The sequence below is a fragment of the Mesoplodon densirostris genome, chromosome 18 (genome assembly GCF_025265405.1).
Source record: "Mesoplodon densirostris isolate mMesDen1 chromosome 18, mMesDen1 primary haplotype, whole genome shotgun sequence".
NCBI lineage: Eukaryota > Metazoa > Chordata > Mammalia > Artiodactyla > Ziphiidae > Mesoplodon > Mesoplodon densirostris.
The window spans coordinates 47,235,636-47,258,795 of NC_082678.1; the positions used below are offsets into that span (position 1 = coordinate 47,235,636).

Sequence of the window (23,160 nt, forward strand, 5' to 3'; positions counted from 1 at the left end):
GTGAGGGCGGGGCAAGGGAGCGGCGGTGGGGTCAAAGGCCATAGCGCGCACCACGTGGGCCGGTGACTCCGTCCTTCCCGCAGCTGCAGCGGCGCGCAGGGCACTTGGGTTAGTGGCGCGGCGGGCGGCGCGGACAGCCGAGGCGGACGCCCGCTCCCGCCGCCATGGTCATCAAAACGGACGAGTTGCCGGCGGCCGCCCCGGCGGACAGCGCCCGGGAGCCCAGCTCGCAGGGCGGTGGCAAGGGGCGGCCGGGCGCGGCGGGTGAGCGGGGCCGGGGTCGGGGGGCAGCAGGGCGGGAGGCTGAATCGGGCCGAGTGGGCGGGGGGGTTCGGGGTTGCGCGGGGACCGCCGCCTTCCCTCCGCGCCTGGCTGGGTTGCATCTCGCCGAGCCCTCCACCGGGCGCCCCCGCCCTGAAGGTCACCTTCACTGTCGCCCCCGCCTGCGGCCCGGGCTTCACACGTGGGGTCCCGGGGCGGGCAGCGGCGGCTAACACACGCGTGCCAGATCGCGGGGAGACGTGCACGCGCATGCAGTTTCGGGGTGTGCCGGCTCCGCAGACGGACGGACGCGGCGGCCCCACCCCCTACGCCCCCGGGCATGGGGAACTTTCCGGACTGGGGTCACTTGACACTTGCTCCGTCAAGCACCCCCTTCGCGTCAGGATCCCAAGCATTCCCTGTGCACAGGGCTGCAGCCTTGCGAGTTAGACTCAGCTTGGGACTTCTCAGGCTTGGTCTGTGGGAAGAGTGCAAGTTGGGGTGTGTGTTTCGTGAGGGGGTTTCTGTGGTTCGTTCCCAGAGGCAAGGCCTGCAGGGTTCGTTCCCAGGTCTGCAGGGTCTGATTTCCGTCCTGATAGATGTCGGCCTGGCAGGCAGACCTGGGGGTCTGCCTGTGTATGGGGGCAAAGCCAAACTCCTTGGCAGGAGGTGGTGTTTGTGCCAGAACTTGATCATTAACCCGCCTTATTGCGAAAAGTGGGTCAGCCCAGAGTTGCTGTTTTTAAGGCAAAGGTCATCAGCATGGAGTCAAGCTCCCAGCTCTCCCCCGTGGGGCTGTGTGGCATTGGCTTTGGGAGTGGCTGCAGTTTTTCTCAGGTGGGGCCTGCCTCTCTCCTGGGCCTCCTCTGTTCCCTGTGTTTCTTCCATCACATCTTTGACTACAGCCTTGAGGTTGGAAGCCCCTTCCCAGCCCTTGGGTTGTCATCTCCAAATCTTCCTCAGAGCCCCAGGGCTGGGCTGTGTCCCTCTCTGCCCTGGGTGACAGTGGGAGTGCAGAACTACCCGTGCCTCCCACTCCCCATAACTCTCCTCAAAAGGGACTTGTCATCTTCATCTCCCTTCCCAGCTTGGGTGAGTCAGGACGGGAACAGTGTTAGGTGGGCTCTCTGACCCTGTAACTGATCACAGCCAGGTTAGCTGATGGTGGGGGATAGGTACTGTGGCAGCTTTGCTGATTGCCTAGAGAAGGCCAAGGTTTGGGCAGAATGACAAATGCTGATGACTCCAACCTGCCAGGCTTCACCCTGATGAGGCTCTGAATCGGTGGAGCAGGCTATATAAGAGGAGGCTGATTTCCCCTCCAGCAAAGAGACCTGAAGAGATGAAGCGACTTGCCCAAGGTCACACAGCAATTCAGCATTTGGATTTCCAGCTCACAGCCAGATTGCCAAGGCTGTCCTGTCCTGTCCCAGAGGAAGCTGGGAGAGGCATGTTGGCTGGGATCATATGCTGAGAACGTAGGGACTGAGGAGAGGGGAGAGTGTTGGAGAATTTCTTTGAGGGGGTCTGTCTGGGGCAACCTGGGTCAGGGGAGGGTACAGCTGTTCATTTTGGGGAAACTGGAAGCATACTAGCAGGTGGAACATCGGCTCCCTAAGCCTCTGGGAAGCTTGTATAGAGCTAGGACTTGAATTATAGCCAGTCTGAATCTATTCAAAGGAGGAGGAGGCCTTAATGGAGACCCCCAACAGGCCCTCACCCAGGCTTCTGACCTCAGAACCCAGCTCTGGAAGACTCTTTAGTCCCCTTGAGGAAGTGATCAAGGCCTTTTGTGGGGGAACCAAGGGTCAGTTGCCTTGTTGGGAAAAAAGCTACTTTTAGGGGTTAAGAGAACAGCAGGTTTTTCAAGTTCATGGTGGTGTGTCGAGTTCCTTCTGCCTAGGGGAGGGCTCCTTGGAGTTGAGGCCCAGAGCGGAGGGGAAGGGGGCTGGCAGACAGGAGAGGAGCTTGGGGGCTTAGGGGAGCTCCTGGACAGGACCCCAGAGCTCTTCTTTTGGGTAGGTCTGAGCAGAGCAGCTCAGGGAACACTGGACTCTCCCCAGACCCTGCAGACCTGCTTCTGGCCTGGGTGGAGATGGGAAGGAGGCAAACAGATGCCTGCCTCCTTGGGATCTTCCTTAGGCTGCCTGCCCCCACCCCTTTCCTTGAAGCCCCAGATTTCTGGGATAGGGTGATATGCCTTCTGAGGCCTAACTTCCTGCAGGAGCCTCACCCTGTGAGGTTTCGGCTAGGGCGGGGCCTGGCCCTGGCACAGTCTACTGAGTGAGGCCATGCTAGGCTGGGAAACGCACACAGGGGCCACCTGGGATGGCTTACGTTTCTTTTCTAACTCCTTTCAGCTGCCCATTGGGTCCGCGTTCTCCCAGGCCAGGCCAGGGCTGTGCTTTATCTCTTCATTCTGGTCTGGCCAGTGAAGACTTGGGGGGCGGGAGGTGTATGCCATGCTGTTTGGGCAACCCCTTCCCATTCTGCAGAGGATCACCTTGCTCCTTCCCTAAAGCCCAGATCCTCAGGGGTGCCCCCTGGGGTAAGAAGCAGGGGTGTAGAGGAAGGGGGTACTGTTTACCTGGTGGGCGCTGCAGCCTGGGGGCTGGCACTCAGGCCTGGGCTTGGGTGTCTGACAAACCTGGTTTTTTTCTTGACCTGGCTTGGCTGCCTGTTGCCTCTGCGACCTTGGGCAGCTTGGTTACTAAGCTTCTGGAGCCACGGTTTCCTCAAGTGAGATGGGCTGGTCGAGCTGATGGAGGGACCTGCTACGGGCTGGGCCTAGAGTAAGCATTGGCTGTGTGGTAACCAGGGTGGGGGTGGTTGTAGCAGCTACGCAGGGGTCACTGCCAGGCTGCTCTGCCCGCCCCCCTTCTCCACAGGGCTGGGGTGTGTCTGGGGAGGGTGGCGGAAGAAGAGGGGCTCTGCTGGGGCCTGGCCCTTTGTGCCATCCGGTGAGTGTGCGCAAGCCAGAACCCTTGGTGGAGGGTGCTGGGAGCCGAGGGCCTGCTGGGTGCCAGCCCTTCAGGGCTGCCTGGAAGGGACTAGACGGGCGGGGAGGGGGCCTGAAGGGAGCCTGGCTACCCACCCCCCACCCTGGTTAGTATGGATGCCGGAGCAGTCCCGCCTGGGCCCTGGCAACAAGTCAGAGGCCCTGGGAAGGCGCCCTGGCAAGGCTGGGCATGTTTCTTCTCCACAGCCGCGCGGCCTTTGGTCTCTTGCTGCCAGCTCTGTTTTCCCCAGGGGAGAGACTTGGTTTTCTCCTGGCAGGCGCAGGGGCTGCTGGGGAGGGAAGTCGGAGCCTGCCAGCTTCTTGGTGGAGCTGGAGGCCTGGGGCACGGGTGCAGTTGTCCTCTGGGCTCCTGGGGTTAGGGTTCCCACCAGAGCTAGTGACTCTCAGGAAGGGGAGAGCTGCTAGGTCACCTGCAGGGGGCAGCACGAGCCAGAGGCCCCAGCCAGCCACTTGACCCAGGAGGTGGGCAGGGTGCTCAGTGCAGCCGGTGGACAGGGGGGCGGCCACCTCGTGGCCTGGGCCCGAGTCTGTGCCAGCTGTTGCCGGCAGCCGGCTGAAGCGGTCCTGCCCCACCCCACTGGGGTTGGGGCCGAGGAGAGGACCCCCTTGCTGGGCTCTATCCCTGCCAGCCAGTCTCCAGGGCCCTCAATCCTGAGGGGCCCAGGTACCCCAGATGCTGGGTTCTCCTGCCCCGCTGACTGCTTCACCAGCAGGGACCCTCTTTTGGGGGGTACAGGGAGGTGGGCCTGAGCACTGGTGGCAGCTCCAGTTGGGGTCCTGGAGCCACCAGGGCCTCCTGGCCCACGGCCGTCCTTCTGGCCGACCTTGAGCAGGATGCGAGGCAGGGGGAGTGTGCCCTTCCCAGGGCCGCCCCAGCAGGCCTGGCCCCACTGAAACCCGAAGCCAGCCGGATCTCCAGCCCTGGGCCGGCCAGCTGCATGGCGGCAAGGGTAGAGGCAGAGGCCGGAACGAGGCACCCAGGCAGTGCCGGGCCTGAGCTGGAGAGCTGGCTGACTCGCTGCCACGGAGGTCCTGTGACTCCAGAAGGTGGGCGTGGGCAGCCGCTGACCACACCAGGTGGGCTGTGGGGACAGGGAGCCAAGTGGCTGGCCTCTGGTGGGGAGGCCACTGGGCCTTGATCCCGCTGTAGGGAGACCTTGAGGGTGCTTTGCAGGAAAGAGGAGGGGCAGGGCCGGCTGGCCTTAGGGGAGTGGAGGCCCCTGGGAACCAGCCACATTCCTTTGAAATCTGATAGGAGATTGGGTGCCCCCTGGGGTGGGAACCTGGAGCGGAGGTGCCTTCTGGGCAGGCTCCCTGAGGCAGGGTGGGGAGTGGGAGCTGTGGCCACCCTTGCCCTCCTCTCTGTCCTCCTGGCCCAGACTCAGGGAGCACAGGCCACCTCTCTGGGTCCAGGTCTCTGGTTTCCCACTTTTGGGGTCTCAGAGACCTCAAAGCTGCTGTTCTGTATTGGGCAGGGCTCCCCTCATCCTGAGGGCTGGTCAGCCAGCAAAGCCTTTCTCAAGGCCTCAGCTGGGGGAAGGCCGCCTCATAGCTGTCACCCCTCTTGCTGCATTTTGAAAACTGACCAGCCACCACCCTTCTCCCGCCCTCCTGTCCCTGTCTGCTGTGTCACAGAGTCAGCCAGGTTCTCCCTTTGGGGCCGGCTGCTCAGTTTCCAGGGGCTTGGGGTCGCCCCGCCTAGGGCTGTGGGCTCACTTGAAGGAGAGGTCCTTGTGCGTCCTTGTGGTTGTTGGGAGTTTACCTTCAGGTTAGGAGCGGTGTGCTGGGGACGGAGGTGGCGACAGCTACTGAAGGCCCACCGTGGGCCAGGACTGAGGGCAGTGCAGCCATGTGGTAGGGGGGCTCTCCGGGGGGAATCTAGGGTCCGCTCTTGACCTTGGGCAAGGCACTGAACTTCTGGGCCTCAGACACCCTTATTTGGGGGAAGGAGGAGGGGACCGTATCTGAACTCCTGGCCGTTTTGTTTATCACTCAGTTGAGGGGACGCGGGAAGAGGGAGTGGCTTCTCTCCACGTCCCGTTCCCGGTCCCCCCGTGTGCCCTTGTGTGTCAGGCTTATCTGGACTTTTATACATTTCCCGAGGCCCCTGCTCCATGTTTCTGGTAGGTCTGGGTAGAGCCCACACAGCTCTGGAGAGGTGCACCCCGTCCCCACTCCTCACAGCTGGGTAGGGAAGAGGAGGTGGAGTCTAGATGGGTTGGGGTCCAGAGCAGAGCTAGCTGAGCTGACCTGGCTGGAGCTCTCGGATAAGCAAGGGGCCAGTCTGGCTGCCAGGCAGGCCCTGGGCCGGAAGGCCCCATGGGCCAGTGGGGCTCCAGGCAGGCCTGTGTTTCGCTGGAGGGTTTCTGCGAGGACATCCTCCTCTCCCCCAGCGAGGCAGGGCAGGAAGGGCTCTCCTTTGTTCTCCTTCGTGCCTGCGGAGAAATGGAAGCTTTTGTCACCTGCTCTTCCTCCCCACAACACGTGAGTCGGTTGCTGGTCACAGGTGCGGGGCTTTTACAGTAATTAATTCATTAGTTCAGTGTCTTTCTGTTGAGTGCAGGCAAGACAGGAGGAGGAAGATAGAGCTGCTGGTGTGAACAGCCCCCCGAGTGCAGCATGACACTGCTGCCAGGGGTCATTGGTCAGGCTTCAGAGAAGCGAGTTTATTTCACCTAGGCCTTGACGGATGAGTAGGAGTCTGCCCGATGGAATGGTATATGGGGGGCAGCATAAACAAAAGCACAGGTAGGAGGGAAAATGTGTGGCTTGTTCTTAGGCTTCTGAGTAGTTTGGTGTAGCTGCACCTTGATAGGGAGAACTGGCAGGGGCTGAGGTGGACTTTAGGCCTAAGATGTTCGGTTCCTGTGAGCAGTAGAGCAGTGGAGAGTATTAGAAGGTTCTGAGTGGTACCTTTTTTTTTTTTTTTTTTGGAAGAGGAAAAAAGGCTATATTTATTTGATTCTATGGATTTTCACTTATTCCTATTAACCATTAATTATGCAGATTTACCATTAATTGCAATATTTTCTTTTTTACTATGGTCACCTTCAATAACGACTTAAAAAGCACTTTATTTAAAAAAGGAGTTATCTGGGGCTTCCCTGGTGGCGCAGTGGTTGAGAGTCCGCCTGCCGATGCAGGGGACGCGGGTTCGTGCCCCGGGCCGGGAAGATCCCACGTGCTGCGGAGCGGCTGGGCCCGTGAGCCATGGCCGCTGAGCCTGCCCATCCGGAGCCTGTGCTCCGCAACGGGAGAGGCCACAACAGTGAGAGGCCCACGTACCGCAAAAAAAAAAAAAAAAAAAGGAGTTATCTATATTTACCAGAATTTCATATGTAGAAGAACAAGTGTTGTCTTTGGATCACATTTAGCTACTCATCTAAGGATATGGTCACACCATGGAAATGAAGATCACTTTGGATATAAAACATGAACAGTTCACAAAAGTTGGTATAAGAATTTGCTCACTACAGTTTCAATGCCCTAGTTTTCTCAAAAAGCTCCTGATAACATTTTTTTCTAAATCATACCCTAAAATAAACACTGGTTTAACAATTGTCATACAATAATACAAGCTTATTGTAAACACCTGGAAAGTATAGACTTTATAAGGAAAGGATTATATCACTTTTAATCCTGTTATTTAAGGAAAGCCACTGAATTCTGAGTCTTTTAGTCCTTCTACTGGAATAGATTCAAATGTACATATACACACATAATTAGGACTGTAGTGCATGTTCTAATTTTTTTTTAATTGAAGTACAGTTGATTTACAATGTTATGTTAATTTCAGGTGTACAACAAGTGGTATTCTTGAAATAGGGGAAATGGCCTGCAGCAGTCCTGTGACCAGTTTGGAGATTCGGTTGGGTGACTAGATAGGGATGGGGGGCGGGCATTCGCAGAGCAGGGGCTGGTTTGTGGAGGAAGATAAATTCCATGCTGACAAGATGAGTCTGGTGAGGCCTAAGGGATGGCCACATGTTGAAAAACTGGAGCGAGGCCTGGACTGGTCACGTGAGCTGGGAGACGGGAGGGCATTTGCAGTCACGGGCAAGGGTGAGATGGGAATGAGGAGAGGCTGGGGCCCAGGACACCCACAGCTTGACTGCCGGGAGGAGGTCAAGCTGGAGAGGGGAGAATCAGAGCATCAGTGTCCATCAGGGAAGAGGAGGAAGTGAGCGGTCGGGGGAGGGGGAGCCGAGCAGACCCTCAGGTTTGGCCCTTAGGGTGGCATTGGTGACTCTGGGGAGAGTGGTCTGGGTGGCCTGTTCACACGGCCGCCAGACTGGGGGCCTGAGGAGCAGATAGGAAGCGAGGGCCCAGGGTGTGGAGGCGAGCGAGCGGGCAGTAGCCTGCAGGCGTGCCCTGGGGTGCGGTGGGACCGGAGTCTGGGGCAGGGCCGAGTTGGGAGGACAGGCAGACGCCCTTGTGTAGGGCTGTGTCCACCCTGGTGGGTGAGGCAGACCTCACCGACGAGGCCCGTCTGGCTCAGCTCCTTTCTTGTCCCCCACAGAGCTGCCCTCAGTCATGCTGTTGAATGGGGACTGCCCGGAGAGCCTGAAAAAGGAGGAGGGGGCTGCCGACCCGCCCCGGGAAAATGGGCTGGATGAGGCCGAACCGGGAGAGGAGACCACTGGACAGGAAGTCATTGTCATTCAGGACACGGGCTTTTCTGTGAAGATCCTGGCTCCTGGGATCGAGCCCTTCTCCCTCCAGGTGAGATGATAGAGGGGTACTGGGGGCCAGGGCCTGAGCCTGTTGGGGAGGATGAGGGTGCAAAGCCAAGCTTTGCCTTTGCCTGGTCTGGCCCCATGTTGAGGCAGGAAACCGAGGGTCCTGTGCCTTCCAAGGTCACTCAGCTAACGTGGTGGACATGGGAGTCCAGGTTCAGGCCATTGCCTCATTGCAAGGGGACAGATCCCAGCTGGGACTGCCAGCCCTGTTTGGGGATCGGTATGGTAGTGGCTGGGTAGTGTTGGGGTCCCAGGGCTCCCCACCCTCAGGTAGGTCAATTCTCTGGCTGGAGTTTTACCATCTGTCCGAGAGGAGAGTGGTAGTGGGTGGTCTTCAAGAGCAGAGCCAACCCAGAGGTCTTGTAAACTGTTACTCATTGGGGAACCAGGTGAGGCCCTCTTGTGTCTTCTGGAGCCACAGGCTTCAGCCCCAGAGCACACCTTCCTGAAGGGGGAAGCCATTTGCCCTGGGGACCTTGGCACTTGGCAAGGGAGGAGGCAAGATGGCTCTTTTCTTTTCCTTGTTTTTACACCTCCTGCTGCTCTACTCAGGGCCTGCTCTTGGTCTGCAGGAATAGTTTAAGCTTGCGGGTAACAGGGCAAGGCTCTGTCCTGCACATGTGCATATACCCTGCACACACATACACACACACAGGTGCAAGTGGGCATGGTATGTATGGGCAGGGCCTGGAATTTAAAATAAAAGCCAAAAAGGGGGAGACAGTATTTGGAGCATTGACTTTAGGGACCCAGGTCCTTTGGGCTGGGGAAGTGGTATGTTTTCACCAGGTTGGTCGGGGCCTTCTCCCTGGCAGGTGTCCCCCCAGGAGATGGTACAGGAGATCCACCAAGTGCTCATGGACCGTGAAGACACATGTCACCGCACCTGCTTCTCACTGCACCTGGACGGCAACATGCTGGACCACTTCTCAGAGCTGCGCAGTGTGGAGGGGCTGCAGGAGGGCTCGGTGCTACGCGTGGTGGAAGGTTTGTCCGGAAGTTGTGTGGCCCGCCGAGGTGGGGCATGAGGAGGTGGGGCCAGGCGGCACTCACCCCCAGCCCACCCCTCCCGCTGGTATCGTGGTGTCACTGTGTCACAGATGAGCATGTGGAGGCAGGAGAAGACAGGACAGGAGCACAGGTCTGCTTTGCAGGCCGTCACAAGCACACCCTCCAACTTCATGGGTTGAATATCAGAGTCGTGATTTTAAACAAAACAAACAATACCAGGCAGGTGCTTGAAATCAGCCTATTCAAATTTTATAGAGATAAAAGTTCAGTCTCTTAAGGAAACTAAGGTTTCATGGCTCTTGAGCAGGGAAGTCAGGCCCAGTGTGGAACAGTCAGCTGGCATGGTGAGCCTGGTTTGTTTGTAAAAAAAAAAAAAATCACGTGAACTTAGGTTACCTGGGGAAAGGTGGCACCGCGCTTCTAGGCATGTCAGCCAAGGAGCAAATGTGGGAAAAATGTAACCCAGCTGTGCCCAGACTCACCTAATGACGAAACCTCTGTCCTTCCCCAGAAGAGCCCTCATTGAAATTTCATGAAACATGAGTTGGGGAGCAGTGTTGCAGTTTGAGGTCCTGTAAGTCCTCAGGCCACCCCTGGCCAGGGCTGCCCTGGGAGAACTGGACTGAGCCCATGGGGACCTAGCAGCTGTGCCGGGCTGCCCACCCGAGACATTCGTGGGCAGAGAGCAGGGGGCTTCTGTGTGCACTTCCAGAGGCATTTCTTGTGCCCTTTGGTATAAGGTTCTTTGCAAACAAGGATCCCTGCCCACCAGCAGGCAGGTGTATGTGTTGAAAGGAGAATTCCAGCTTATGTGTTCATAAGGGAATTGGTAAGTGAAAGCCTAAAATTGAAAGTCAAGACCACCCCTGGTAGTGCCATGGCCGACTTTTCTCTGCTGGGTGGGTTGTTGCCCTGGTAACGCCCTGCCCATCCCCCTCCCGACAGAGCCATACACGGTGCGAGAGGCCCGCATCCACGTGCGCCACGTTCGAGACCTGCTCAAGAGTCTGGACCCATCCGATGCCTTCAACGGGGTTGACTGCAACTCCTTGTCCTTCCTGAGTGTCTTTACTGATGGCGACCTGGGAGGTGCGGGAGGCATTGGGGCTGGCGGTTGCGCAGAGGGGCCGGGAGCAAGTTGGCCAGGGGCTGGTGAAGGGGCCAAGGGCCCGGCCTTCCCACCTGGAGGGAAGCGGGGCGGGAGGCCCACAGACCAGGGCCACCTGATCTGGGGAGGGAGTTGGCCCCTGGATGGTCCTGGGCTGACCACCAGCCTCGGGTCCCTCAGACAGTGGGAAGCGGAAGAAGGGCTTGGAGATGGACCCCATCGACTGTACACCTCCTGAGTACATCCTTCCAGGGAGCCGGGAGCGGCCGTTGTGTCCTCTGCAGCCCCAGAACCGTGATTGGAAGGTGGGAGCAGGTCTCTTTTGGGGCAGGGGATCGCCACACCAGGAAGCCTGGCCCACTCACGCTTGGCCATTCCTGCAGCCCCTGCAGTGCCTGAAAGTGCTGACCATGAGCGGCTGGAACCCACCCCCAGGGAATCGCAAGATGCACGGGGACCTCATGTACCTGTTTGTGATCACAGCCGAGGACCGACAAGTCAGCATCACGGCATCCACTCGGGGATTTTACCTGAACCAGTAAGTCCCTGTGCGAACCCGTTCGGAGTCCGTGGGCAGCCGCTTGGGGTGCCCTGCACAGTGGCCACCGTCTCCCTGCAGGTCCACAGCGTACCACTTCAACCCCAAGCCTGCCAGCCCCCGCTTCCTCAGCCATTCCCTGGTGGAGCTGCTCAACCAGATCAGCCCAACCTTCAAAAAAAACTTTGCCGCCCTGCAGAAGAAAAGGTAGCACCTTGGCCCATCTGTCCCTCATCTCACGTCCCATGGGGTGGGTGAACCATACAGCCTGAACTCTAGCCCTCCTGCCCTAAGCTGTGCCCCCAGCACCCCAGAGCTCCCTTCTAGGCAGCAGTCAGCCTAGCAGCCCTAGGACAGGCAGCCGTTTCCTTCCGTCGGACCCTCCAGGGACAGGGCCTTGGTGGGGAGACGGCAGAGTCAGTGGGACCTTGGAGAAGGGGCCCAGGGCAGGGCTCTGGGCTCAGCGGGCTGCCCCATCTCCCCTCTGCCCACCACAGGGTCCAGCGCCACCCGTTCGAGAGGATCGCCACCCCATTCCAGGTATACAGCTGGACAGCGCCCCAGGCGGAGCACGCCATGGACTGCGTGCGCGCGGAGGACGCCTATACCTCCCGGCTGGGCTACGAGGAGCATATTCCAGGACAGGTGCCTGCAGCCTGGTGGCCCACCCTTAGCTCTTCCCTCCCTTCCCCTGGTGGGCGCCAGGCTGGGTTCTGGGTGCTTGGGGGGCTGTCTGCGGGGAGGCGGGGGACGGGACTGCCCCGAGCAGGTGCTGGGGGCTCAGGTTGAGCCGGTGTCCCCCTCCCTGTCCTGCTGTAGACCCGAGACTGGAATGAAGAGCTGCAGACGACGCGGGAGCTGCCTCGGAAGAACCTACCTGAGCGGCTGCTGCGAGAAAGAGCCATATTCAAGGTGCCTGTGGCCCCTTAAGCTTGACCAGCGGCCGCAGGCCTGCCTGCCACCTACCTGCTCGTTTTCTGTGAACAAGAGGGAAGCCGGGCTGGGCCATCAGGGACCTTCCAGGGTGTTCTGCCAGCCTTCCGCCTCCTGGTAGACGACCCAACTCCTTTTTCTGGCCTCTCTTAGATTTAGCGTCTGTGGGCTGGAACCGGTGGGGACACGCCTCCAGGATGGGCTGAGTGGCAAGGTCCATGACAGCTTCCCTCCCAGCACACCCATGTGGAGCCCTCAGCTGGACACACGTGCCCTACTGAGATATCCTTAGTGTTTTTCCTGAGACAGATGAGGAAAAAGCAGTGCTTTTGAAAAAAGTTTATTTGAAATCTCCCATAATCTTACTAGAGATGATAATGGTAAAAATAAGATCTAAAGTCCGGGATGCTCACTTTGCCAGGGGCTATGCCAGGTGCTGTGTAGGCATTACCTCCTGTAATCTTCCAGACATCTTGTAAAGGCTGATACTTTTATGTCACAGTTTTATTGATGAGAAAACAGGTCTGAGAGGTGATCCAGCCAAGATCACCTGGCACGTATTGGTGATTCCCAGACCCACCCCAATCCTCACTCTCCCTTTTAATCACTAAGCTCTGCTCTCTCTCGCAGTATAAGTGTTATATTTTTTCAAAACTGGGGTTTCTTTTTTTAAAAAATAAATTTATTTTATTTTATTTATTTTATTTATGGCTGCGTTGGGTCTTCGTTGCTGCGCACGGGCTTTTCTCTGGTTGTGGTGAGCGGGGGCTACTCTTCGTTGCGGTGCACAGGCTTCTCATTGCGGTGGCTTCTCTTGTTGTGGAGCACGGGCTCTAGGCATGTGGGCTTCAGTAGTTGTGGCGCACGGGCTCAGTAGTTGTGGCTCGCGGGCTCTAGAGTGCAGGCTCAGCAGTTGTGGCTCGCGGGCTTAGTTGCTCCACAGCATGTGGGATCTTCCCGGACCAGGGCTTGAACCCATGTCCCCTGCATTGACAGGCGGATTCTTAACCATTGTGCCACCAGGGAAGCCCAAAACTGGGGTTTCTTGCCCTTTTCCAAATGTGAGGAAACTTTGTCCTGCTTACCTCCACCAGCCCTGGGCGAGCTTGGCCAGGCGGGATGAACCCCGCAGCTCTCTTACCCTCCAACCTCGGGCCCCCAGGTACACAGCGACTTCACGGCGGCAGCCACGCGGGGCGCCATGGCAGTCATCGATGGCAACGTGATGGCCATCAACCCCAGCGAGGAGACCAAGATGCAGATGTTCATCTGGAACAACATCTTCTTCAGCTTGGGCTTTGATGTCCGCGACCACTACAAGGACTTCGGGGGGGACGTGGCGGCCTACGTGGCGCCCACCAATGACCTGAACGGCGTGCGCACATACAACGCCGTGGACGTGGAGGGGCTGTACACGCTGGGCACGGTGGTGGTGGATTACCGCGGCTACCGTGTCACGGCCCAGTCCATCATCCCCGGCATCCTGGAGCGGGACCAGGAGCAGAGCGTCATCTACGGCTCCATTGACTTCGGCAAGACGGTGGTGTCGCACCCACGTTACCTGGAGCTGCTGGAACGCACGAGCCGGCCCCTCAAGACCCTGAGGCACCGGGTGCTCAACGACCGGGATGAAGAGGTGGAGCTCTGCTCCTCCGTGGAGTGCAAGGGCATCATCGGCAACGACGGTCGCCACTACATCCTTGACCTGCTGCGCACCTTCCCCCCCGACCTCAACTTCCTGCCCGTGCCCGGCGAGGTGCTGCCCGAGGAGTGCGCCCGCGCCGGTTTCCCCCGCGCCCACCGCCACAAGCTCTGCTGCCTGCGCCAGGAGCTGGTGGACGCCTTCGTGGAGCACAGGTGGGGAGCCAGGGCAAGCGGCTGCATCCTCTGGTGGGTGGTCCTGGGGCCTGATCCTTGACGGGGGAGGCTTTGGAAAGTGAAGAGGAGCTAGCTCTGGCCCTGGTCATCCCAGCCCCAGCCCCAGCCCCAGCCCCACCCACCGTGGCGTCAGGCTCCCCACCACGGACATCCAAGAGCTTTATGTGGATCAGAAACTAGCAAGTGGCTAGACCAGTGGCTTTCAACTGACTGAAGTGGGGCTGTTCCCTCAAGGAGCACGTGGAAATCTGCTTAGGTGTTTTTGAACCTCCCAGTGCCAGCCAGGGCCCTGGAGGAGGGGCGGGGTTGGGGTCCCTGCTGCTGGCGTTTCGTGCTTAGGGGTCAGCCCGTCAAATGCCCCAGAATAATCTCCCTGTCAGAATGCCAGGGGGGTTCCTGGCGCTCTCGAGAGCCCTGGCCTGCGTGTGAGCCCCCCACGCACCAGCTGTCCTCTTCCTGTCTGGGAAGATCCCCATTTTTGCTGTGACCTGCTGCCGCCACCTGGTAGTATTGCTGGACTGGCACACGCACACGTGTGTGGATGCTTGCACACTGGGCGGGATGTGTCCCCAGCCCGGCAGGGTGTCCAGCCCCAACATCCCTCGACCCCGGCAGGGCAGGAGCTGGGGCCTGGCTCAGGTCCCCCGAAGCCAGCAGGAAGCTGCCAGAGCAGTCACGCTTCTACATACCCCTCCTCCATTCCCTGCCCCATCCACTGTGCTCTAGGTACCTCCTCTTCATGAAGCTGGCAGCCCTACAGCTGATGCAGCAGAAGGCCAGCAAGATGGAGACTCCCCCGTCACTGGAAAACGGTGACTCCGCATCCTCGGAGTCCAAGCCTGAAGACCCCCCAGCACCCGAGGTGGGAAGCGAGGAGGAGGGCAGCAGTGCTAGTGGCCTGGCCAAGGTGAAGGAGCTGGCAGAGACCATCGCCTTGGACGACGGGACAGGTGGGGCTGCCGGGGCTGCCGGGGGAGCCCAGGCCAGGGGAGGCTCGGCTGCTGCCCCACCGGAGCGGGAGTGGGGCTACCTCCTAATGGGCAGTGTCTCCACAGCAGACCCTCGCAGTCGGGAGGTGATCCGCAACGCGTGCAAGGCTGTGGGCTCCATCAGCAGCACGGCCTTTGACGTCCGCTTCAACCCCGACATCTTCTCGCCAGGTGAATGGTCCTCTAGGGCCCCAGTGCTAGTGGGCCTGTGCGCCCACCTGAGGGCTGCCGTCTGTCTGGCCACCCGCCTCTCTTCTGCCTGGCTCACGCCTCTGCTCTCCCTCCCCCAGGGGTTCGCTTCCCGGAGTCTTGTCAGGAGGAAGTTCGGGACCAGAAACAGCTGCTAAAAGATGCTGCTGCCTTCCTGCTCTCCTGCCAGATCCCCGGCTTGGTGAGGGCAGGGGTGGGACGAGGGACTGCCCAGAGGGTGCTGTTACAGGCCCTGGGGCCTCATCCATCTCCGACTCTGGAAGCTTGTGGAACCTTTGCGGGAGTGACTTAGACCTGCTGACCTGCAAAGCAGGCAGGGTGGAGTTCTCTTCCCCAGAATGGGGCCGCTGACACACAGGGGCCAAGGGAGGCATCAGGTTCTGCTCTGCGTGCCCTCCCTTGTAGGCTGGCAGCTGGGGTCTGGCCCTCTGAGCCCCTGTGTGATGGGATGGCTGATAGAGGGGCTGGGGGCATCTTCACCCACACAAGCTTTGTACATAGGCCCTGTGCATGTACACGGTGCTTGCTCCCCCTCTAAGGCAGCCCTGAGCTTAGGTGCCGTGCTGTCCCCCGATCTTTTTTTTTTTTTTAACATCTTTATTGGAGTATAATTGCCTTACAATGGTGTCTTAGTTTTTGCTTTATAACAAAGTGAATCAGCTATATGTATACAGATATCCCCATATCTCCTCCCTCCCACCCTCCCTATCCCACCCCTCTAGGTGGTCACAGAGCTCCGAGCTGATCTCCCTGTGCTCTGCAGCTGCTTCCCACTAGCTATCTATTTTACGTTTGGTAGTACATATATGTCCATACCACTCTCTCACTTCGTCCCAGCTTACCCTTCCCCCTCCCCGTGTCCTCAAGTCCATTCTCTACATCTGCGTCTTTATTCCTGTCCTGCCCCTAGGTTCTTCAGAACCTTTTTTTTTTTTCAATTCCATATATATGTGTTAGCATACGGTATTTGTTTTTCTCTTTCTGACTGACTTCATTCTGTATGACAGACTCTAGGTCCATCCACCTCACTACAAATAACTCAATTTCATTTCTTTTTATGGCTGAGTAATATTCCATTGTATATATGTGCCACATCTTCTTTATTCATTCATCTGTCGATGGACACTTAGGTTGCTTCCATGTCCTGGCGATTGTAAATAGAGCTTCAGTGAACATTGTGGTACATGACTTTTTTTGAATTACAGTTTTCTCAGGGTATGTGCCCAGTGGTGGGATTGCTGGGTCCCCCGATCTTTGAGCTGAGCCTGCCGTGCTGGCTGCCCCAGGCCCCTGCGAGGCGCAGCACAGCCGCGGGGTGAAGCTGTGGCCCTGCTTCTTCCTCTGCAATCACAGGAGAGCCTGTGCGGCTTCCTCATCCCTGCTTCCCCGCCGTGTGGGCCCAGCAGTCACAGGGGTGATGGTGGCCTGTGCAGAAGGCTGGGGACAAGATCTCACATCCTTGCTGCTGCTTTGTCTCCTTCCCTCTTCCCGATTGGGAGCTGGGGTCTGTCTCAGTCCCCTGCTTCCCTCAGGGCCTCAGGATAGCGTGAGCTCCCTTGAGAAGACCCAGGGCGGGAGGAGGCAGAGGCCCTGGGCTGGGGTCCCTGACGCGCTGCAGCCCGCAGGTGAAGGACTTCGCAGACCACGCGGTGCTGCCCATGGACGGGGCCACGCTGGCCGAGGTGATGCGTCAGCGCGGCATCAACATGCGCTACCTGGGCAAGGTGCTGGACCTGGTACTCCGGAGCCCAGCCCGGGACCAGCTGGACCACATCTACGTGAGTGGTGCCCAGGGCGGCTGTGAGATGGCCGGGCTGGGATGGAGGTCTGGGGCCTGACCAAGACTCCCCTCTCTGCACCCTTGCAGAAGATCGGCATCGGAGAGCTCATCACCCGCTCTGCCAAGCACATCTTCAAGACGTACTTACAGGTCCTGCGCTCTCTCCCCGGCCCGGGTCATGGGGATGTCGGGGGGAGCCCGGGTGGTGACACTGGTCCAACCTCCCTTGCAGGGGGTCGAGCTCTCGGGGCTCTCGGCTGCCATCAGCCACTTCCTGAACTGCTTCCTGAGCTCCTACCCCAACCCCGTGGCCCACCTGCCCGCCGACGAGCTCGTCTCCAAGAAGAGGAACAGGAGGAGGAGAAACCGGCCGCCAGGGGCAGCGGATAACACAGCCTGGGCTGTCATGACCCCCCAGGAGCTTTGGAAGAACATCTGCCAGGAGGCCAAGAACTACTTTGACTTCAGCCTCGAGTGGTACGTGACGGGTGCAGGGGCGCTGGGCTCCCGGGCAGTGTCCGGGTCCTCCGTGGTCGCTGGCAGTGGATCGGGGAGGAGGAAGCAGGGAGCTGTGGAGGGCCGCTTGCTTGGGGAAGTGGGGAGGGGAGCTGGGCGGGGGCTCGGGTGGAGGGGCAGCTGTGGAGCAGGGGGCATAGGGGTGCTGGGCCGCCTGGGCCCACCCGCCTCTCCTCCCCAGTGAGACCGTGGACCAGGCCGTGGAGACCTACGGGCTGCAGAAGATCACGCTGCTGCGGGAGATCTCCCTGAAAACCGGCATCCAGGTGGGCTGGCTCAGAGCGTCCTGCAGGGCTCCCGGGGCCACGGGGGGAACTGGGCGGGGCGGGGCCGGCCGTTTGAGCCCGGGCTGAGGCTGCCCGCGGGTGCCGGGCTGGCTCCCCAGATCCTGCTGAAGGAGTACAGCTTCGACAGCCGCCACAAGCCCGCGTTCACGGAGGAGGACGTGCTCAACATCTTCCCTGTGGTCAAACACGTCAACCCGAAGGCTTCAGACGCCTTTCACTTCTTCCAGAGCGGGCAGGCCAAAGTACAGCAGGGTGCGTGCCAGGTGCAGCCGCGGGGCGGGGCGGGGGTGGGGGGCGCCCACTTCCCCCCGCCGGCCCTGACCTTCCGCCCCCGGGGTGCCCTGCAGGCTTCCTGAAGGAGGGCTGCGAGCTCATCAACGAGGCCCTGAACCTGTTCAACAATGTGTACGGAGCCATGCACGTGGAGATCTGCGCCTGCCTGCGCCTCCTCGCCCGCCTCCACTACATCATGGGCGACTACGCCGAGGTGGGCCACGCGCACCCTTTGGGCCTTCAGCAGGGGCCCGGGGCCTGGTCTGGCACCAGCGGGGCGGAGGGGGGTATGGGGGAGCTGGGGCTGCGTTCTCATCCCCGCGGCAGCAGGAAGCAGGAGTCCCGGCAGGTGGGACTGGAGCCCCTGTCACCCCAGAGGCCCGGGATGCTGCTGACCTCCAGGCCCCCCCAGGAGGAGCAGGTGGAGACCCGGGGAGGTGCTTGTTCTGCCTGTATGGCGGCCCGCCTCCCCTGCCCCCCCCCCAGCTCCCCCCACTTAAGAGCTGTATCCTGGGGAGAGCTGCCGTGCCCGCGGACAAAGTGGGAGTGATGTCAGGGCCTCCCTTCACAGGGTTGAGGGAAGGGTAAATTCTGACTCACTACCTAGAGCCCTGTAAGCACCAGGGAAGCTGCCTGGGGTCTGTGCTGTTGCCTGTACCACCCTGGGACCTGGTGGCGTTCACCTGCCTTGTTGGCCCCGGGGCTTGAGAGGCTGTTGTTTCCTAGGCCAGGTGCCCCCCTCCAGCCATAGGACTCTTGTTTTCTTTCGCCTGTGTCTGCCTTTTCTTATTACGAATACTTTATTTTTAGCACAATTTTAGATTTGTATGCATGTATTGGCATAGATTAAGACAAGTGTTTTAAAATGTGAAGCAGCCTCAACGCGGGCTGTTGACTTCCATGGTCACAGCAGCTGGATTTTGGCCACTCTTCTGCTGCCTTTGTGCAAAGTAAAAATAGAAATTGCAGCCAAAGGTGAAGAGGCCAAGCTGCTGTGGCAGCTCGTGGGCCAGGCAGAATGGGTGTGGGGCGGTACCACCCAGGGGTGACAGCCCCCCACCTCCCCAGGCCCTCAGCAACCAACAGAAGGCTGTGCTGATGAGCGAGCGAGTGATGGGCATCGAGCACCCCAACACCATCCAGGAATATGTGAGCAGCCACCGGGGGCACGGCCTGCAAGGTGGGTGGGACCCGTGGCTGCCCCGGCCTGACGCCGCTGCCCCCGCAGATGCACCTGGCCCTGTACTGCTTCGCCAGCAGCCAGCTGTCCACGGCCCTGAGCCTGCTGTACCGCGCCCGCTACCTCACACTGCTCGTGTTCGGGGAGGACCACCCTGAGATGGCCCTGCTGGACGTGAGTACTGGGGAGGGGCAGCGGGACTAGCCTCGAGCCCAGGGGAGTGGGAGCTGACCGGGGCCCTCCCGACTGCCCCCAGAACAACATCGGGCTGGTGCTGCACGGAGTGATGGAGTGCGACCTGTCGCTGCGCTTCCTGGAGAACGCACTGGCCGTCAGCACCAAGTACCACGGGCCCAAGTCCCTCAAGGTGGCCCTCAGGTGAGGCTGTGCTGGGTTAGGGGACAGGAAGGCCCCAGGCCACAGGGTCCCGGGAGGTGCTTGCATTGAGGGCGGGCCCGGGATCCAGCACTTAGTCCTCCACCTGACTCCTGAGGAAATGTCTCTCAACTTGCATCTCTTCTCTGAGTTCTGGACTTGCCTTCCCCCTTGGAAAGTTCCCAGAGAGTGGGTTCTGGGGTAGCCTGCCCACCGCCCATCCATCCCCACCGGCCCATTCACGTCCCTCCCTCGCCTCCCCCTGCGCCATGCCTGCCTGCAGCCACCACCTGGTCGCCCGGGTCTATGAGAGCAAAGCCGAGTTCCGGTCAGCCCTGCAGCACGAGAAGGAAGGCTACACCATCTACAAGACGCAGGTGGGCCACAGCGGGGCGGGGAGGGGCGGAAGGGGCGGGGCTGCGGGGAGGGGCGGGGCTGCGGGCAGCCCTGATATTCTCCCGCCCCTGCAGCTGGGCGAGGACCACGAGAAGACCAAGGAGAGCTCCGAGTACCTCAAGTGCCTGACCCAGCAGGCCGTGGCCCTGCAGCGAACCATGAATGAGATCTACCGCAACGGCTCCAGCGCCAACATCCCGCCCCTCAAGGTGGGTCCCCGAGCGGGGCTGGGCGGGCCGCACCCCGGCCTCCCGGCTGCGCGCAGGCAGTGGCTCACCCTCCCGCCCCTCAGTTCACAGCCCCCAGCATGGCCAGCGTCTTGGAGCAGCTGAACGTCATCAACGGCATCCTCTTCATTCCTCTCAGGTGAGGCGCCCCACCCCCGCTTGGAAGGTGGCCTTTATTTTTTTTCTTGGTTTTTTAAATGAATGATACATTGACATGGCTCAAAATTGAAAAGTATAGCCAGTGGCAAGGAGTTCCTTGTCAATCCTTCCAGAAATACTCTGCATAATTGGGCAAACAGATCTGTAACCGTTTTTCCCCAAGGCGCAAAATTGTAGCGAGCTGTGCACATAGGTATTTTTCTCTTGCACTTAATCTATCTTGGCGATCGTTTCGTGTCAGTGTGTAAAGAGCAGCGTCATTCCTACTCTGGACTCCTGCTCTCAGTGTAGGGATGTGCCTTAGAGCCGGGCCCTGAGGGTCCCTGTGTGGCTCTTACAAACAGTGCCGTCTTCGAAAGCCCCTCGCGCCGTCTCCCTCCCACCTGTGTGCGGCATGGGTTTGGTCAGCTCAGTGTTACGGCATTTACAGCGTATCTGCTCTGTGTTGCACCCTACACCTGTTTTTTTGGGTGTAATTGGCTATAGGAGCGGCCGGGGTGCAGTGGGTTTGAACTGGGTGTGAAGGCTGGGTGGGAGCCAGGCCTTAACTGGAGGCTGTCAGGTGTGTGCAGTTCTTACTTTTTCAGCACTCGGGGGCCTTTCTATTTGCGGGAGGGAAGCACTTGTTCCACACGTGTGTCTCACTGCAGAGAGCACAGAGCCTGATCTTGTTCTAAGTTTAAGCAGAGCCGGTGAGGTGACGGAGGGCCCAGGCCCACTCTGATACCCACCCTTCGCCCCGTCCTTCTACTCAGCCAAAAAGACTTGGAGAATCTGAAAGCCGAGGTGGCGCGGCGGCACCAGCTTCAGGAGGCCAGCGGGAACAGGGATAAGGCTGAGGAGCCCATGGCTACTGAGCCAGAGCCAGCAGGGGCCTCAGAGGATGCGGCCTCCCAGCCCCCAGCTGCCAAGGACCCTCCTTCCCTGAGCTTGCAGGGGTAGGAAGGGAGACACAGACGGACAGTTGGCCAGCTGCCCCGTTACCCAGCGATTCAGACTCCAGGAGAAGGGGGCGTGCCCTGCACATCAGGAGAGGCAGCAAGTCCTCTTCCTCCATGCTTCCAACCCCACCCTGCCCCCAGCATCCTCCTGGGACCCTGGCCTGGCCTGCCTGACCCTCTGAAAGATGTTCTTGCACTGGTTCGAAGAGTATACGACGCAGAGGCCTAATCGAAGACATGTGAATGGAGTGCGTGGGCATCAGTTCCCAGCTGGTGGACAGGTGCCCCCTCGGGCCCCCCATCCTCAAGCAGGTGTGCGCGAGTGTGTCTGTGCCCGCGAGTGTCCTGATCCGCCCTTCCTGACTTGTACATAGCCCCGAGCCGGTTCTGAGTGGGTGGGTGACGTGCAGGTGAGATTTCTCAGGTCATTTGTATGTTTGACATTATGGCTGCTGCTTTTGCTGCCACTACCCCTGGGCCCGACCTGGCTGAAAGTCCAGGTTTGAAGCCGAAAAGAGGGGAGCTTTCCTGTGTCCTGGGATGGGGAGCCAGAGCTCTGTGGCAGGGCTGGACGGTTGGGGAGCACTTTATGGCGGGGTGAGGGCCGCAGCAGCTTTACTAACCACGGGTGGGCCGGGCCTGGCCCGGCTGTGCTCGGGGTCGGGAAAGGGTTGGGCATCAGTGGTTCCCCAGACACCCCTGTGCCCAGCCCCGGCTTGTCGGCCCTTGGGCCCCAGCAGGAGGTGCTGCCTTCCCACTCCCCGCACCCCAGCTGGGGCTAACCTTGGGGTATAGCCTGAATGTATCCTTCTCCCCGTTGAACAACCTCAGCTGCCTAACGCACAGGGGGGTGGGGGGGCACCCGGACTGAATCATGGATCCCGGGGGAGACGTCACAGGTACAGGAGTGACTGTCCCTTGTTTGTGGAGCTTAGCTCCCTACCTGGTCCTAGGACACACAGGCACCTTCTACAGAGAGGAGCTCTGGGAGTGGAAGGGAGGGGGCTGCAGAAGGTGGTGGGCCCACAGGCCCGGCCGCCCATGCCGCTTCTCTGGGCCTGCTGTCAGAGCCCTGGCAGGTGGGCGGAGACGGCCACCCTTGGGAGCTGGAGGGCGCAGTCCTGCGGCTGGGGCCTCCGCCTGGTGGCTCTGCACGGAGCCGCGGCCGGGTATGGCCTGTCCCAACGCCTGGTTTCAAAGGGAGTGGGTGCGAGCTAGCAAGCGAGGCATCCCCACAGCTGATCAAGAACTTTTTCTTGTTTTTAAACCATCAGTCTTCATTTCACATTGGAATAAAGTGAGTTTTTGAAACCTGCTGTCCCGGCCTCTCCTGTGTGTTCTGTACCAGTCTTGTTTGGTTGTGAGAGCTGTTGCCACAAGTGGTGCTAGTGAAAGAGTTGAAAGCACATGAGTGTGTAAAATTAGGTCACACTCAAAGCTATCCTTAGAACGTCATTAAAGTGGGAGGAAGGGGTAGAGCCGCAGGCACCCACCTAGGGTTGACCAGTCTGCCCATCAGTAGACCCATGGGAGTGGCATACAGATGAACGTCACCTGTCGTTGGCCACAGAAGAAAAGGCTGAGAACCGCTCCTATACAGGGCCCTGTGGTTCCGGCTGGGGTGAAGGGTGCTGCAAGGTGGGGGCCCAGGCCTGGGCGTGCTGGCCCTGGTAGGCTGTTGAAGACCTAACTGGGCATCCGCCCTTGTCCCTTCGCTTGTCAGGAGGACTGGGTGGCGCCCCCCATAAAACTAGGAGTGCTAGAATGGGGGGTGTCTAAGGTTTGCCATCCTAGGTGGGCCCTCGTGGAGATCTAACGAACCGGGGGACGTGGAGCCCACCTAGGTGGGCTTGAGGGGCCGGGCCTGTGAGATGGGAGGGTTGTGGGCAGGAGGCCTGTCTCAAGAGGAGAAGTGTCTGCAGCAGGCGGGTCCTCAGCCTCATGCGTACTTAAATGCCTTTTTGAATACTTGGAGAGTCGTTTGTGTCTGACATTGTGGAAAAAAAAAATTCCAACCCTGATGTCTGTTTTCTTGAGCCAACTGAAAAAAAGATGTCCCTGACATCATCGAGGTTTTCTTCTAAGTGATGCCCAAGGATGCTTCCTCCCACCCCGCTTTACAGTCTCCTGGTTGTGTTCTGAACGTGCATGCCTTCCTAGAGCATTTATCCTGTGAACGCCAGTCATGTGTTTCTCAGCACTTCTAGATTGTGGGCATGATCTTGTAAAGCTGAGAAGGGATCAAGTGTAATTACCATTGGACCCACTAGTCACCTGAGAGGCCCATTTTTCATGGTTGATCCCTTAAGCATATTGGTGCTGTCAGGTGCCTTTTGACAA

At 59.4% G+C, this 23,160-nt stretch overlaps 1 protein-coding gene across 4 annotated transcripts; it reads left to right on the forward strand.

The window, feature by feature from the left end:
• Positions 1-57: 57 nt before the first annotated feature.
• On the forward strand, positions 58-22,131 carry CLUH (clustered mitochondria homolog). Of its 4 annotated transcripts, none has more exons than XM_060081546.1 (26): positions 58-264; positions 7,800-8,002; positions 8,835-9,006; positions 9,976-10,119; positions 10,319-10,443; positions 10,522-10,676; positions 10,758-10,883; positions 11,174-11,321; positions 11,496-11,588; positions 12,772-13,466; positions 14,214-14,437; positions 14,543-14,647; positions 14,767-14,867; positions 16,312-16,464; positions 16,554-16,616; positions 16,699-16,943; positions 17,164-17,248; positions 17,368-17,521; positions 17,617-17,756; positions 18,611-18,691; positions 18,771-18,896; positions 18,979-19,100; positions 19,381-19,474; positions 19,568-19,702; positions 19,786-19,859; positions 20,635-22,131. In XM_060081546.1, the coding sequence occupies exons 1-26, from the start codon at positions 165-167 to the stop codon at positions 20,819-20,821; spliced, it is 4,050 nt and encodes a 1,349-aa protein (XP_059937529.1). In that variant the 5' UTR covers positions 58-164; the 3' UTR covers positions 20,822-22,131. The 4 variants fall into 4 exon arrangements, with proteins under 4 accessions (XP_059937529.1, XP_059937530.1, XP_059937532.1 ...); XM_060081547.1 differs by having other exon boundaries at positions 14,546-14,647; XM_060081549.1 differs by having other exon boundaries at positions 20,558-20,645.
• Positions 22,132-23,160: the final 1,029 nt, after the last annotated feature.

Coding starts and splice junctions, on each gene's coding strand:
- CLUH (XM_060081546.1), top strand. CDS start 165: ATGGTCATCAAAACGGACGAGTTGCCGGCGGCCGCCCCGGCGGACAGC. Junction 13,467..14,213: donor GACGCCTTCGTGGAGCACAG/GTGGGGAGCCAG, acceptor ACTGTGCTCTAG/GTACCTCCTCTTCATGAAGC. Junction 17,522..17,616: donor GCAGGCCAAAGTACAGCAGG/GTGCGTGCCAGG, acceptor GGTGCCCTGCAG/GCTTCCTGAAGGAGGGCTGC.